The sequence below is a fragment of the Larus michahellis genome, chromosome 11, assembly GCF_964199755.1.
Source record: "Larus michahellis chromosome 11, bLarMic1.1, whole genome shotgun sequence".
Classification (NCBI taxonomy): domain Eukaryota; kingdom Metazoa; phylum Chordata; class Aves; order Charadriiformes; family Laridae; genus Larus; species Larus michahellis.
Window position 1 is genome coordinate 17,889,793 of NC_133906.1, and position 16,885 is coordinate 17,906,677.

At 52.7% G+C, this 16,885-nt stretch overlaps 1 protein-coding gene across 3 annotated transcripts in view; it reads right to left on the reverse strand.

Moving 5' to 3' along the window:
- Positions 1 to 11,846, reverse strand: part of MGAT4B (alpha-1,3-mannosyl-glycoprotein 4-beta-N-acetylglucosaminyltransferase B) — a 52,928-nt gene extending 41,082 nt beyond the window's left edge. For all 3 annotated transcript variants that reach the window (XM_074603822.1, XM_074603821.1, XM_074603820.1), the window contains exon 1: positions 11,607 to 11,846. In XM_074603822.1, coding sequence (XP_074459923.1) covers positions 11,607 to 11,820 — 214 coding nt within the window. In that variant the 5' untranslated portion in view covers positions 11,821 to 11,846. The remainder of the gene's footprint in view (positions 1 to 11,606) is intronic.
- Between the last annotated feature and the right edge of the window lie 5,039 nt (positions 11,847 to 16,885).

The window sequence follows — 16,885 nt, forward strand, 5'->3', positions numbered from 1 at the left end:
AAAAGCAGCTGCCTGCAGCTGACGGGGGGGCAACGAAGAACCTGCCGCTTCTTAGAAGTGCATTTCTGTCGCCCATACCTCCGAACAGCAGATTTCCTCTGACCACGGGGTCGTAGAGAACAGAGATCCCGTAACACGGATCTTTCAGCGCTGTTAACTGATCCGACCTCATCCAAATGTCACAGTTGCTGTCAATACAAAACTGTTCCTTTCCACTTCATCCATGGGGCACCCATTAGGCTCAAACACAAAGGCAGCAAAGAGCCTACAACAAGAGCCTCATTAACTGACTGTAACGGGATTTGTTTTGGAGCGCGGTGCCGTCCCCCGCGCTGTGAGGCAGAGCTCTTGCTGGGGGAAAAAAATGGATGAAATTAAAAAATATCTTGCATACCTTAACATTGCAAGCAGCTCTTCTGTCAGACTTAAAACAACAGCATTACCAGACGTAAAAGGGAAAAAACCCCAGGAAGTCTCCCAAAACAGCAGACCAAATGAAAAAAGAAAAGGATGAAGGCGGCTTCAAATCCGCCCCGGAGAGAATGTGTGTCGCAGCTTTAACCTGCTGTAGGGAGGGGGGAAAAAAGGAAACAGGATAGCAGAGACCAGAAATCAGATTTATTAAGACCAACCAGGTAGATAAAAGATAGACGATCACCAAGCAACGATGGCTATTTTGGAAGCAACTAACTTCTGGAAATGTCTAGTCAGCTTCAGCATTTCATACACATGAAATTAGTGTCCACATAAGAGTACTCTCCTGAAAGGACAGGATTTAATGCAGCCAAGATAATTATCTAGATCCTTCTTTATCCCATTAGTGGTTTTCATTCGCATCCTGGAACACCATAAGCGGATTGCTCAAGAATTATTTGCCATCCGCTGTTCCAATCCCGATTGGAATTATCTTTATACCTCGGTACGAAGAAAAGAGATTACATCCCAGCCAGGGCTTGCTGCAATGCCCTCTTTTCTGAGGCTCCTTTTATCGTTTTTGTTCAGCAAGGTGATGAAAAGAATCAGAAAACAATTGTCACGGGTGTGATTTTGCCCTCTCCTCCTCTTCCTTCCCCCGCACGTGCGTTCGGGAGGAGGAGGAGATGCTCTTCCCCCCGCATCCCCTGCAGGAGATGCACGGCTGCACCTGCACAGAGATGAAGCTCAACGAGACTTAGTCATCAAATTACCCAGGACAGGATCCAAAAAACGCTCCCAGCTTCCTTTTGCGCCACGATCCACTAATAAAAGGAACAAGGATGAAACTGTTAAAACCAATTAAACAAATCAGTTGATGCAAGAGAAAGAAGTGGGATTCGCTGCACTAGAGATCCCAGGGGCGCCTGCTAAACGTCGTTTCGTGCTCTCTAGTAATATATGTCGCTGTGCAAGCTCCGATGGAGATAAAGCCAACATCATTCAAACAGCCAACACAACCCCTTGCTTCAAGGCCTAAAACAACAAGACGACAGAATTCCCCTCCCAGCCACTCCAACCGCCTGCCAGGTTTTGTATTAATGGAAGGATTACATCTCCTTCCAGGTATGGCGAGGACGCGGCTCGTCTCCCCACGGGCATCCGCGAGTCCGCCCTGCGGTGAGGAAAGATCCCCGGGCGACGCAAAAACCATCCCTCCTCCTTATGGAATCATACGGATGTAGGTATTCAGACCTGACACGAATAGGAATGCATGTATTTTTAAAAAAAGCGTGCTTTACGGCTGCGTAACGAGATCTGTAGGAGAGTTGTCGCTATAAACAAGTTATTAAAAGGGGGAGGAGGGACACAATAATAGCAGGTGCCAATTACTCAGCTCCCAGCAGAGACTTTCCAGTTTCTCACCTTCCCCCAAAGCAAGATGTGCCGCTGCACGGCAGCGCATCTCCCTGCGAGTGTAACACCCTTTCGGAGTATCGCTCCTCTCCCCCGAAGCAAAGCTGCGCTGCCGCCGTGCCGCCCCCGGAGAGGGGCCGCCCATTTCCCCACCGTCCCCGCACCGGAGTCGAGACCAATACGGCGTGAAATTAATTTGGAAAAAAAAAAGAGTGAAACAGCAGAAAGTAAATGAAATGATCTTTTTAGTTGACTCCAGGATCTGGCCACTCCTCCCGCCAACAGGAACAAGCAAATTTGTGAGCTAATTGCGACTGCCAGGTTTGCGTCTCTGCAAATATCTGCTTAGTTTCAGGAACAAAACGCCAGTAATGATTTTGTTATTTTAAGACGGCGGCATAGTTTCAGACAGTAAATGTCCACACTGCAACTGGAGCCGTCAGAGAGATCCCATCCTTTGAGGCGAGCACACCAAGGTAATGATTAATATTACAAAAGTAATCCGAGCCTTTAAAATCATTATTTCCAAAATCAGCAAATAATTACCAAGGCCTTCAGCAATCAATACCCAAGATAAATAGACAATTAAACTGCAAAAGAAACAGAAGAAAGTAGTTAATATTTGCCAAACTCAAGCCAAATACACTTTTTCATGGTAACCAAATACTTCCAGTAAATAGATATTTTAGCTCACTGGAGAGGCACTTTCAGAAAGTAATAAATTAATCTAATAAAACAGACAGACAGGGTGGAACCAGACATTAACGAAACACAAACTGATCTATACGGAGCCAACCCACAATCCATGTCCCAGTTATGCTCATCCAGCACTCCGGGTACTCACCTCCCCCACCCAGGTCAGCTCTTTAGCTCCAGGAAAATACACGTTTCGCGGGGCCGACAAAGCAGCGAATTTCAGCCATCAGACGACGAAGTTTGCGCTCAGCGAGAATCTGCATTTCCAATTTTTTTTAAATTTTTAAAATTTTTTTAATTTTAATTTTTTAAATTTTTTAAATTTTTTTAAATTTTTTTTTTTTTCCCCCTAGATACCCCTCGCTCCTCAAAGTCAGCAAGTTCATCTGCTTTTAAAGACGACTCTCGCTTCGCAGTGCAGTTTCAGCTCGGGCCGCGAGGTGCGGGATGAGCTCTCACCGCCGGCAGCACCAGCCACCTACGTGCGATGCCCGTGCGAGCATCCCCATGGATGTCCCCACCCTGGGACCCAGAGGGGCTCCTCCTCACTCCTGGGACCCGGAGGGACCCGCAGCAACCCCTGACACCCGGTGCAAGGACCAGCACCACCCCCTCCCCGGGCAGCCCAACTTTTACCAGCTTCTACCCAAAATCACTGCTTGGAGCTAACGAAGCCACACTGTTAAGGTCAACATCTGGTAAAGTTCCTCAAACAGTGGATAACTTGAACCGGACAAGATTAAGAGAGGGAGAGATGTGTGGGAAGACATCCATCCTGGTCATTTTCTGCAACATCAAAGGAAGAAGGAAGGGAGGAAACCGAGGGAAATGGAAGACAAAGAGAAAAGATATCAAAGCCAGCTCCAGAGAGAGGGCAATGAGCGACGGCATGAAAAAGGAATAGTTAAAACACAAAAGGCAGGATCAAATAAAAGCAAAAGATCACAGTCTGGGCACAGAGAGGAGGGAGGGGAGACCACCACACCACTTTCGCCAGCATTAGTTGAAGAATTCATTTGGCAGGTACTTGTCAGTGGCAGTGGTTGAGTCTGAGAGAGCCCAACACCGTCCAGGTCCATCCATCCACCAGGCAACGCGTACGGTCAAATGCTGTTCTCGCTCCTCACATCCAGCATGGGGACATGCCATGGGGACACGCCATGGGGACACCACACAGCAGCACCGCTCCCCTGAGCGCCTGTCTTTTGGGGGGGAATACAGCGATTTAGTCCTCATTTGGAAGACTTCTCCAGCTTCTTCTGTCTGCAGTTCTTGGTACTGGCAGGGTTAGCATTGCTACTAGACCAGGCTATACAAACGTGCAGTGCTGTTACACGTATCTTAAGCAGCTCATAGCTCAGTATTGGAAGCGTTTCTTTGATGACGTACAAGGGCTTTCGAGGGCTACACAACTGTTTTGGTACCGTAGCCCTCTTATCTGAGCCATGAAATTCCTCAGAGCAGTGACAATACATAGAGGGTTTATTGCAGCGTACGTACAAGTAGCAGGTGACAAAAAAAGGGTCTCCAGGTTAAACCTTATTTCCAGAAAGCTCTTTGCCATCACAGAGAGAGAAGAAAAAAAAAACCAAAACCTCCGTGCTCTCCGGGCAGTCTTGAAAATATGATCAGGGTGGTCTAAAAACTCCTTGACGAATAGGTGCGGGCCAGGCAGCGGCACTGACACAAGCCAACACCGAGCTCTTCCCCCAGTTCAGCATCCATCCCACTACCAACAAGTCCTAACCCACCAGTGTGACAATGATAGTGACAAGTAAATGGTCACTGCAACTCCACAAAACTCATAATGAAAGTAAAAGACAGGTGGAGACTAATTTTTGCACAGACACTTCTTTAAAGCCTAACAATTTACATGTTAATGCTGCTGCTGTCCACTTCAATAGAAGCAGAAATGAAAACATCTTGCACAAACGTGTCTGGTCACTTCAAAATACAGATTAACCTTTAGGTAAGTATTCATCCTGTGTGGAGCAGAAGAGGGCAGGAATATTTAAATATTAGGGGAGCCGCTGCACGGCAGGGGCAGGCAGGAGGGAAGATGGAGTTCCGGAGCCGTCTCTGCGCATCAGAGACACGTCCATGCTAATGCACGGATCCTGGAGACTCCAATGTGACCTGACACCAGGACAAAAGCAGAAGGGGAAGCGGCTGGTGCCACAATTAATGCAGAAAGAGATGATTTAAAACAGAAATCCGCCCTTCCTGCCTTTTCTTGCTTCGTAAGAGAAGCCCGACGTGAGCTCAAAAACAAACCCAAGAAGGGCATCGCTGAATAAAACACCCCCTACACTTTAATTCCTATAAAACAAGGCAGGAAAAATGCATTTACCTTCATCAAAGGCAACAATGCTCTCCCCGAACCAGGAAGCTGTTAAGCAGATACTCGATCAGCAATCCCCGAAAGGCCTCTCCCCCTAACAGCGTTAACCCGCCAGCCCCCGCTGAAGCCCTTTGTTTATTTTAATAGTTTCCATAATCCTGCAATTTGACCGGTGACTTCTGCCGCCACGGCAGCCCTCTGCACCCACCAAGCCCTCTTGGGCTTTGGCTCATGAAAAATAAAACGCCTACGTTAGGACCGGCACAATAATGATACGGAAAATCTTCACGAGAAACGTAAAGCTTCATCTCCAAATCCTTTCAGGCAGGCGGCACAGCCCCACTTCTGCAAAGGTTTCCTGCAACGCAGCCTCACGCTATGGCTCCAACCTTGAATGTCACTTCACTTTTTTCCACTGGTGAAAATCAGTGGGGAGATGTCCCGTCCCACCTCACGCTGGAAAGCCTGAGTGCACCCCAGCAGAAGGTTTTCTTCTCCGCCCTCACCCCGTGCGCCCCATCGTCCCGCATCCGTGGTGCTCCCAACCAGCACCTTCCCGACAGGCACGTGCCCGGTGGCTGTGGATCCCCATGCTGAACCAGCCGCCCCAGGATGGGTATTTGTCCCGTGCTTCTTTACACCGTGAAGTGAGAAATCAGTTCTGGGGGACTGGTTTGGGTTTTGTCAACAGGGAGAGCCGCGGATAACCCAAGCCTGCCTGCAGTCGCCTGCCAGCAGCCTTGCCCCATCTATTGCTAAAGCAATTTCTCCACCACTTAGCAGGCTTCAAAGCTTCCTGGAGATGACTGGCAGCTTCCCTTAAACTAGCCAGTATAGATGTGGCTTACATTAAACACTAAGTGAATAATCAATGAACATTCAGGATATAAGCACAAATCAATGATTTGTTTTAGATGAATCAAAGGGAATCACAAATGAGGAAGGGTTTTGTTCTGTCACAGAAGTAAACCAAGAGAAGCAGTTGATGCAGCTGGGGGGGGGTGTGCGTTAACCTGCCCTGCCTGCTCCTCTCCTACGCGCTGACACAGTCCCCGCTGTCGCAGAAGCGCGGCTGTGTCCTCCAAACCCCCGTGACAAGAGATGCCTCTGTCCCCAGAGAGCAGATGGGAACTGAGGCATGAAACCAGCCGGCTGACTTTCCCGAGACTGGGAGGGATACGGCACAGCAGGGCCCCAAATCCAAGCCTCCTGTGCTGGGGTACACTGTCTGGGTTAGGAGAAAGCCCTCTTCCGTAACTTCAGCTCCATCACACAACTGCAGCTCTTGTCATCGGAGCAGCAACGGGACATGGACAAGTGCACGGGTAGAACAGGTCAAGAGCCCAGCTTAAAGACCTAACAAAAACGGCAAAGAAATAAAAATGGAAATGCCAGTGACTCCAGACAATGAAAGATTTTTTTTGATAAATGCCTATCGACAGGTTGCATGGTGTCCCTCGCTCTTGGGATGAATTTGGTCAAATCGTATGCAGGATAATTTTACAAATGCTGCTGCATTCCGGCCACCAATCACACCCCACGTCTGCTGAGCACCACACGGGCCAAGTAAAGGCTCTCAGAAATGCCCCTGCCCATATTTTATTTGCCATGCATTTTAATGATAGACTTCGAAACTCTACGGTTCCCCGCCTGCACCTCCTCAGCCATCAGACGCACATGCTGGGTCTCCTGCCGACGTCTCTCCTCCTGGTAAATGCTTCCGAGGATCGCGGTGAAAACGATCGCTCGCACCCGTCGGGCTGCAGCCGGTGCCCGAGACCCCAAAGAAACTGAGAAAACCTGAAGTCGAGCTGGTGCGGGGACCAGAAATGAAAAAGCAGCGGGAACCCCCGCGTGCTGCAAGACACGGCTCCTATTTAGCAGTATCGCAGGCTTTGACTCTGCTGCTTCTCGAGCGGATTAGCCTTCACAGCTTTTACTCATTATATAAAAAGACTTTGTAAACACGCTCAGAGGAACGTCCCTCCGGGACAAAGTCTGCTTCCCACAAAGGACACCCCGAGCGAGCAGAGCGTCCCGCCGCACGAGGCACCAAACGAGCAGTATATTTCCTTACGGAGATGCCGCCTGAGCCTGCCCTGCTGCAACGGGCACCGGAGCAACGTCCAGGCTGCAGCCGCCGCCCCGCCGTCACCAACGCCCCGGCATCCCCACACCCCACCGCGTTCGCAAGTCGAGGGAGAGACCCCGTGCTCAGACCTGTCCCCGGATACCCACCCGGCATGCCAGCGGCGAGTCCTTCAAGGAGCCGCGCATGTCTATTCCGAAGCGCTTTCACAACGCCCACGGGAAGAACTGTTCCCATGGGATGAGCATCCAAAGTAGCGCGTGATCAAAACTGATGTTAGGGGCATGAAGCCACTGTGCGAGGAGCAACCCCGCTTCACAGGCAAATCCACGGGTACGGAGGTGCCCACAGCTGTGGTTTTACAATGGAAACTGGAGCCGGCTACCACTGGGTAACTAGAAATCATTCAAATTTGAGGGGGAAAAAGCCTGCCGGGGGAAGCCCGCACAGGCAGCGTAGGTACAGAGCCCACCCCCAGCTACGCAGCTGCACCCTGGAGGTGCAAGCCCAACCTCCAGATGCTCATTATAGATGAGCACCAAACAGTTTTCATCATTGGAAAGGAAAAAAACCCACCAACTTGTAGGTTAAACTTGTTCACCCTCGTCCCATCTGCACTTGTTACTTATCTAAAGTCATGAAAGCTTCTTGGTTTTCCTCAGTAAAACACCCCCTGTAATCCCCACGTTGGGCACTCTAATGCCCGCGCCTGCCCGTGCCTCTCCAAAGGCTTGAGCCTCCGACTGCAGGTCGCCCTCCATAGTTAAACCCTGCAGGTCAACCTGATGACAGCAGGTTACAGAAGAGCTTCTTCCAAGGCAGCTGTTGGCTTTGGAAAGTTAAACCATACTTAAACCTAAAATCAGCAAGGAGAGAATATTAAACGTTGGCCAAGACACCCACCACCATGATGCACAGCACGTGGTCCACCTCCGAACCACCCCGTGATGCTGGACATCAGCCGCCTGGGTGACTGGTTGTGCTATTTGAGGCTGCCCTTCTCTTCCTTCTCCGGCAGACTATTTCAAACCTCATTTATAATTGGAAAGAGGCAGCATCTGTTTTTGCAGACCGTGAGGTCAAAACTTCACTAATAACCACAGCATGGCAAAACACCATTAGTGGGTAAACAAACCCTGCATCGGTCGCAGAATAGCAGCTCTAGAGCTGGTTTGACCTGGTTTATTTTCTTTCGACTAATTGTTTTGTCCTCTCAACACAGAGCGGGAAGACAAGCAGGCTCTGTGATGCTTTACATGTGTTTTAATATCATTTTATTACCCACTGGAGGCAACACAGACACCTTGCCAGCCTTCCCCAGAATGCAATGACACGAGGAGCTCAGGATCACTGGGAATTGTCTCCAGCCACTCATGGGGGACAGCCGATGTTACAGAGCACTGGCAAACACAAAGCCTGCCTTTGAAAAACAAGGGGATGGGGATAAGGAGGATGCAGGAAATTATAGAATAATCAGCTTAACTTCAGTTGAAATGCTTAGAAGATGATGAGAACTTGAGCAAGAGCTAACCTCTGTTTATCAAGAACAAATCACATCGAATCTATCATCTTTCTTTCTGCGACCGGGTGCCAGGACTTGTAGGAAGGAGAGAAGAAACAAAGATTTCAGGGAGGCCTCTGATAGTGCCTCATGCGACATCCCCTTAACACAGCAAGGGACACAGGGGCTGGACTGAGCCACCTGGAGATGGGTGCACTGCTGCTGAGACAACCACCGGTGACCTGGTAGTTGTGCTTTGAGCACAGACTGGGAGGACCCTACCGAAGCGGTATCGAGGAGAACCCATCCTGTATCTGATACCGCTCGGTGTTTTCATGCACAACTCGGCCGATGCTCGAAAACATGCCGATTGCCTTCGCAGGCGACACCAAGCTGAGAGGGACTGAGAGCACGCAGGAGGGCAGGATCAGAATCCAAAACAACCCTGACACTTTAGAAGGAGCCTGGAGAAAAAAAAAAAAAAAAAAAAAAAGACGCAGTTCAACAAGGACAAGCGTGAGGTAATGTGATTTGGTAAGAATAATTAACCGGGCAAATACAAGATGAGGAACGAAAAGCAGAAAAAGTTCTGGAGAAGAATGGCTGAAGGGCCGATGGGATTAAAAAAATTCAATACGAGTCATCTGCGGCAAGAGTAGAAAGCAAACACACTGGGATGTACAAACAGGATCGTCGTATGTTAAAGACCTGAAGCAATCCCTGTTTCTTCTGAGCAAAACTGAGGCAGCGACTTCAGTCCTGTATCGCAGGTTGAGCATCACTTCAGGAAGGATAATGGTCCAGAAGAGAGTAACAAGAACAACTGCAGACCAAGAATACATGACCTAAAAACAATGATGAAAGGAAGCAGCGTGGCCTAATCTATATGAGCAGGGACGAAGGGGAGACACGGTAGCGACTTCCAAATATCTAACAGGCTCCTGCAAAGGAGGAACGAACTCTTCTGCCTGTGCCCAATAAATGGAAAAAAGGAGAGCAATCATGAAACCAAACTGAAGGAAAAGACATTTCTGTTCAGATCCTAAGAAAAATCCAGTGGCAGGGCTGCTAAATGTCAAACAGATCATCCGGAGAGCTTAGGCATCTCTGTCATCGGAGGTTTTTAAGAATGAATAAGATAAACATCTGTCAGCAAGGGGTTAGTTATCACCGATCCTGTGTAGGGGCAGGAGATGGACTGAATGACCTCTCAAGGTCTTCTCCAGCTCTGTACGGAATAACAGCCTGATACGCAAATGACCATAATAGCCGGAAACCTGCTGTGCTGACACAGCCCGACCCGTGTTTTTTGTGACCTGTTGCAGCGATCGCTGTTTGCAAGAGACAATCTGTTGCTGTCAGAGGCATCCCAGGGAGAGTCCTACCAAGGAGGACAGGGACAGTGGTACCCGAGGTTATCATCTTGTCACTTCAGTGAGCAATGGGGAAAAGCTACTTGTTAAAAACCAAAAGTGAGTCAAAGGACGACACAGTCCGGGCGGCACAGAGCGCCTAGTGGGGTTGGCCATGCTGTTTCAGAAACCAGGAGCGATGCTCGGAGCCTGCGTGGCTCCACACGCTGGTTTCACTTCATTTCTGGGAGCAGCTACGAGCACAGCAACTGCTCAGCGGTAACCACACGAAAGCAGCTCTCAGAGCGCTCCTCTGCCCCTGCACAACCTACCACGCTCTGGCAGGTCTGGCTGGCAGCGCATACAACACCACCTGGTCGTGCAAACATTTTGTCCAGTTAAAAATCTCACCAGCAGAAGCTAACTGACCCACCGGCGGTACCCCTGCACCACAAACGCCCAGCACCCAGACCCACCGGGCAGCTCTGGTGGGATTTAAGCCACATTAGCACAGGGCAGGAGAGCCCTTCAGCTGATGAACGAGGCAGCGGAGTCCAAGCAGCCGCCCGTCAGACACCCGCAGCCACCAGGAGAAGATGGCACATCCCAGGCGCTCCTGCCCTGCTGCCAGGGAAGGGGCTGGCCTAGATGGGCACCTACGTGGGCTCGTGTCATCCTGCCCATCAGAGCCAAAAAACCTTCCCCCAGTGCTGCCCCAGCCTTGCACCAAGCTGCATCTTGTGATGGTGCATGGTGTGCCGCAGGACTGGAAAACCATCAAGTCATGTCTTACGCTCAGCAAAAGCTGCTTCTCACCTGTAGCAGGGAGAGATGCTTATATAGAGAGTGGGAAGAGAAGGTCAAGGGCTGGATGGCTGAACCACGCGCCTTTATCAACCCCTAAAATTGTAGGAACTGGAAGAGCTGTGCGACTAGCACGGGCGTGAGAGGCTGCACAGCCATACACGAGACACATACACAATTCAGAAGCAACTACCAGAATTGGCTTCCAGGCCAGGATAAATCCGGTGTGCCGCTTTAGTGAGCGACAGGATAGGGGAAAAGCAACTATTATGTTGTCAGGAAACGCCAGCGGCGAGCATCTCCGCGACACCTCTGAGGGGTTCCCCCGCCGCCTCGCCGGGACGGGGCCCTGCACCCCTGCTTTGCAGCCGCCTCCGCGGTACAAATCCAGCCCCAATGTTCCAGCGCCGAAGCCGGCAGCCCTCGCACCCGTCCCACACGCGCTGAAGTTATGGGACTCGGCATCCAGCCCCAAGAGCTGTGTGCGGCGTGGGGAGGGCAGGGCTGCTCAGATCCCCCCTCACCTCCACTTTGCCCAGGGACCCCCCAGCATCCGAGGGCTCCCCCCAAACGATGGCATCACCACGTCCCCAGAAGGATTTAACCCGCGTGGTTCCCACCGCACCCGAAGATTCTCGCCATAAACGCGGGGGTGCGAAGGAGCGCATCACCGAAGCGAAGCCCAACGCGCCCCGACCCGGCCGGCAGCTCCCCCCCCCCATCCCCCCGGGGGCGCCCCCGGGACGAGCGGCGACCCCCGGCCCCGGCACCTCCCGCTCTGCCGGCCACGGGCACGCCCGCACCGGGGGTCCCACGGGTGGCGGTCCCGCGGGGGCCGGCGGGTACAGCATCCCGCAGAAGGTCCGGATCCCCCCCGCACCCCCGGTGGCCAGCCGGGCCCGGCTCCCGGAGCCTTCCCAGCCTCCAGCCCCGGCGGCGGGGCCGCGGCCGGGCCCCGATCTCCCCCGGCGGAGGCGGCCGAGCCCCCCTTACCTTTGTGCCCGCCGAAGGCGCCGTACCAGGAGAGCGAGAGCAGGGCGCAGAGGCAGCCGAGCAGCAGGGTGAGCGCCGTGCCGCTGCGGAGCCTCATCGCCTCCTCGCCGGCGGGGGCGGCCGCATGTCCCGGGCGCGGCGCGGCCTCGGCGGCCCCGGGGGCCCCGGCGAGCGCAGCGGAGCGGAGCGGGGCGCGCAGCCCGCCCGCCCGCATGCAGCGCCCGCCGCGGGGCCGGGCCGGGCCGCGCCGGGCGGGCGGGCGGGGCCGAGGGGCGGGGCCGAGGGGCGGGGCCGAGGGGCGGGGCCGAGGGGCGGGGCGGCAGCGGGCGAAGGGCGCCCCCGTGCGGGGGACTGCGGGGCTGCTGCGGGGAGCGGGGCGGGGGGGAGTGAGGGAGTGTGTGCGTCTCTGTGTGTGTGTGTGTACGTGTACGTGTGTGTGTACGTGTGTGTACGTGTGTGTATATACGTGTGTGTATGTGTACGTGTGTGTACATGTGTGTGTACACGTGTGTGTATATACATGTGTGTATATGTGTGTGTGTACGTGTGTGTACATGTGTGTGTATGTGTGTGTGTACGTGTACATGTGTGTGTACATGTGTGCGCATGTGTATGTAGGGCCATGCATGTGTGTGTAGTTATGCATATGTGTTTATGTGTGTGGGTTCATGCACGCACATGTATACGTCCGTGTGAGTGTGTGTATGGTGTGTGTTCCATCGCGTGTCTGTGTGTGTCCATGTGTGTCCATGGATGATTGTGGGGGGGTGTGTGCAGGTGTGTACGTATCTGTGTACACGTGTGTGTACATGTGTGCACAGGTGCACGTTCATGGGTTACACACATAAATGTGCACACCTGTGTACTTGGCTCATTCATGTGGATGTGTACATGCGTGCTTGTGCACGTGTATGTCCATACAAAGATACATATATCTCTATAGGTGTCTGCCTGGGTCTGTGCGTGTGTGTGTGTGTGTCCGGGCACACGTGCCTGAGTCTGTATGTGTGTGTGTGTCCCCACGTGCCTGTGCGCCGGGGGGGGCCATATGTCTCTGTGTGTGTGTGTGTGTGTGCACACCCGAGTCCATATGTCTCTGTGTGTCTGTGTGTGCACACCAGGGTCCGTATGTCTGTCTGTGTGCGCACACCAGGGTCAGTACGTCTGTGCGTGTCCCTGCCCATGTGTCCTGGTTTCAGCAGCTGTCCCCACGCATGGTGGAGCGTGCGTCCCTTTGCGCATGGACCCACGTGTCTGCCCCTCTGTGCAGCGGGAGTGTGGACGTGTGTGGACATGTGTGGACGTGCGTGGACATGTGTGGACGTGTGTGGACATGTGTGGACGTGCGTGGACATGTGTGGATGTGTGTGGACGCCTCCCCCAGCCCCCGAGGTGCTCACGGGTGCCGGTGGCCGGTGGTGTGTGCGCAGCCCCCGTGCGCGGGGAGTCCCTGTGGCCACACGTACAGGGCTGTGCACGGCGGGGGGTGCAGGACACGGTGCGTGTTCGCTGCCAGTTCCGCGGGAGCTTCATCCTGCTGACGGAAACAGCGTCTGATGGTTATTGAGGGAAGATCGGTGCCCGATGGGTATCGCCAACGGGAGCTGCCGCCTGGCAGGACGTCGGCGCGCTGCCAAAGGACCTGGCGTCTGGGGGTTGTGGCCTCGAGCTGCTTGCCTGGATGTCGGACAGAAGAAATCAGATTTTAAAATTATTTTGCTTGTGTTTTCTTCTCTTAATGGATCCGGCTTTATTTCGTTATAGACCAGGAGGAGCTGCACGGGGAGGTCGGGTATGAAATGCCATCTTCCCGTGCCTCCATCCCTAGGCTTCCTTCTGTGCTTGTCTGTGAGGTCAAACAGGAGGCGGCAGCTCGTGTGCCCCCGACACGAGTACAGAATTCCTCTGGCTATAAAGTTGTCATCTTTCATTCCCCAGGCCTCTTTTAGTAAGTAAATATTTCTCAGATGTGTAAATATTGCAGCACTGGCTTCCAGTGACCAAAGTCTGCCGTTAGAAATGTTTGGATCGATTAGGGAGCGGTGGAAAGCGAAGCGCGTGCCCGTGCCAGAGGCAGGAGCGGTGATGGAGGCGCTCGGACCGGCCCAGGCAGGGATGCGCTGGGAGCCAGCCGGGCTCCGCGGGCACGTCTCCTGCGGGCACCACTCCAACTGACGTGGGAATCCTCCTGGAACCGGGAAATCCAGGAAACGGGTCCTCAGGTCGCCCATTTCTGCAGGAGGTGGTCCTGTCCCTTCCTGCGTCCTTAGGCTCTTCTCTAGTTTATAAAACACATCGCATTTTTCAAATCTTGACATGGCCTCTCCCAGCGGATTAGGAAACTTGGGAAGGAAATGGGCAGGGGGCCCTTCGGATGGCACCCGAAGTTTCTGCCTCCGCTGCCAGAAGCCAGCGAGGAGCTGGGGGGGGGCCCAGCGCAGACCGTTGCTCACACCCTGAGTAGGGAAATGCACTGAACGTCATTCTCGGGAATACTGAAAAAAAAAAAAAACAAAACAAAACAAAGAGGGAAGCCGGATCTGTGCTTCCTCACCTGGATTTCGCAAGGCATGGCCCCAGCCACGTCGCCTGCCGCAGGAGAGCCGGCAGCATGTCCCCTGCCTCGGAGCAGCCCGTCCCTGGGGCGCTTGATGGGCGCAGCCGGGGAGAGCAGCCGCGTCCCCGGCTCGGACCCCCAGCCCAGCACAGCCCCCACAGCTCGCTCCTCGGCTGCAGGGAAAGCCACCACCACACCAGTGAGAGCATTTTTTCACCATTAGAGCAAAGAAAACAAGCCCCCGCAGCTCCGTCCCGCCCGGCCTGCTCAATTCCTCGCCTTACACCTACGCGTTAAACCCAGGAGCCCACAGAGGGTTCGCAGGAATTAATGGCAACCCCCCCCCCAAAGGTGTCAGACAAGTTCAGGGCTGCCGGTGGGACAGGCGTGTGAAACCCTACCGCCCCTAAAGCGTTTGGAGAAATAACACGACGCGTTTTAGTGCATTAGATGTTGGGTGTTTTATTTCCAGACGTGCCAAACGCTCCCACCGCTCGGGATACGTGGTGTGTCTGCAGCGGGAGAGAACGGAATAACATTAATAATCTCTCCAAGACAATTAATTAGACTCTTTCCCAAGGATAAAGCTTAATCTAGTTTTTGCTGATATACTTTGTCTTCATAAAAGTCTGAATAAATGAATGAGCTTTATACCACCCTCGTATGACAAAAACCTTGGGCTCTCTTGGAAAAAAATGAGGGATGAAGCAAAATTGTCAGCACTCGCGATTTTTATATCAGACCTGCAAAGTTCACTGTTATTCTTGAAGTCCCTCCCTCCTACCCCAATTTTGGCTTTTATTCTGCTTTTAAAAAGCAAGTTTTGAGCCTCAGTCCTTTCTCAGAGCAAAGTTTAAAGTACAAACTGCAGCGACTCAAATCTCCAGCAGCAAATAAACAGAGCGAAGACGGTTTTTTAAGGAGATCTCACGACCTTCGAGCAGCTGATGCTGGCGATACCGAGCACGCTGCAGAAACGAGGGCCTTCCACTCCCATAGCAATCCACCGGCCCTGAGGCCATTACAGAAATTAGAAAGAGAACATGTTTATTAGGTCTAGATATAAAATGTAATTCAGATTTATAGCTGATTTTATTTAGCTCTCTAAAGAGCTTGGCTCTGGGGTTTGGCCCAGCCGGGAGCAGGTCAGGCTCGGTCCTTCCCGGGCTGCTTTAAGCAAAGAGCACTTGCTGTTTCTCTCCTAAAACAATTGAACTTCATTTTTTCTGTGTTCTACTGGGTTCAAACATCACCGGGGCTTGTTTTCACTGCAGTGCAAATGTTACCAAGTTCTCCTTAGCCAGGAGAGCTGAAGATCACAGCAGGGTGCTTACCTTCCGTGTGTTGACATGTTGATGCCTTAATTCAGGGCAAAAGCTACGAGTCAGGTTCTCAAAGCGACACTCAGCCCCAGGAATTCGGGTAGGTTGCAAAAAGTCCCTTCTCACCTTCGGGAACGCGAAATCCTTATGTATTTGCACAACACCCGTAGCGTGTTTGTACTTTGTGCCTGCTCTCCACCCGTTTTCCTCGTCCGCTTCCTCTGCCTCAATGAAAAATAACTGTGCCAGAGTTTTCTCTGCCCTTAAAAGTTTCATGTCACCGACGAGCACCAGTGCTGAGCCTGTGTCAACACCTGACGTGGCAGAGCCGACCTTCTGGAGAGCTCAACCTCAAAAATGAGACAGCAAAAAAAGAACAACAACCCCCACTCGGCTTCCCCTTCTTCCTGCGCTGCTGCGGAAGGAGGGTTTCTGCTTCGGAGGCAATGAACGGTGTTTTCGCTGGGCTGGCGGAGGAGGGAAGCTGTCATGGGACCAGGCTGAGTCACCCACGTCTGACCCGAGGCATCCGGAAGATCCTGCGCCTCTCCAGAAGCCTCTGGAAGGAACGAGTGGCACCACGGCAGCGTGTGGACCGTGGCACCCGGTCCAGCTCTGCGCCATCCCTCCATCACCACACACCAGAGCCGGGGGCTGCAGGGGGGCCAAATCTCACCCAAAGTGCCAGGGCAGTGATGGGGGCCTGAGGGAGCGACGATTTGGGGAAGAATTCCCTCTGGAAAATCATTGTCAGCCTTTGTTGTGGTTGGCAAGGAAAGAAAAGACTGGATCCCCCTCCCCCCAGCATCCCGCCAGGGCTTTACTGCGAACACAAAAAGTTTGGACTTAGGGAGTCTTTCCGGTGATCATGCCCATGGAGGAAGAATCTCAGCAAATATTTTTAAACACTTCCCAGCAGCAAGTGGGTGTAGAGAGAAAGCAGAGCACTGCAGGGATGCTAATTGCTCCTTTTTGAGCCTTTCCTCTGTAACCTTGAAATTTTAAACTTGAACAGCTTTTTTTTTCCCCCATCCCCTTTGCTGTTCCCTTTGCTACATCCATCTGCGTTGCAGGCTGACAAACCACTTTTTGGGCAGTGGTTGCTGTGACACTGTGGGATTCCTAAAGAACCGTAAGAAAACATCCACGCAGCCAGCGCTTCATGCTGGGAGCGCCAAAACCCGGATCCTCCAGCAAACCCAGGGAAAAACATCTCAATCTATGTGGGAATACAGCACAGCTTCTCACACGGCCTCTCCAGGGGGCTGAGAATCCGCCTGGAGGCGCATCCCAGGGCTGGGGGCGATAGGAAATGCTGGGATAGTGAGGGCTGAGGTCTGCTCCGAGGTCTGCTCCGGAGAAGGGCTCGCTGGGAGGAAATCCCCAACCTCGAGGAGGAG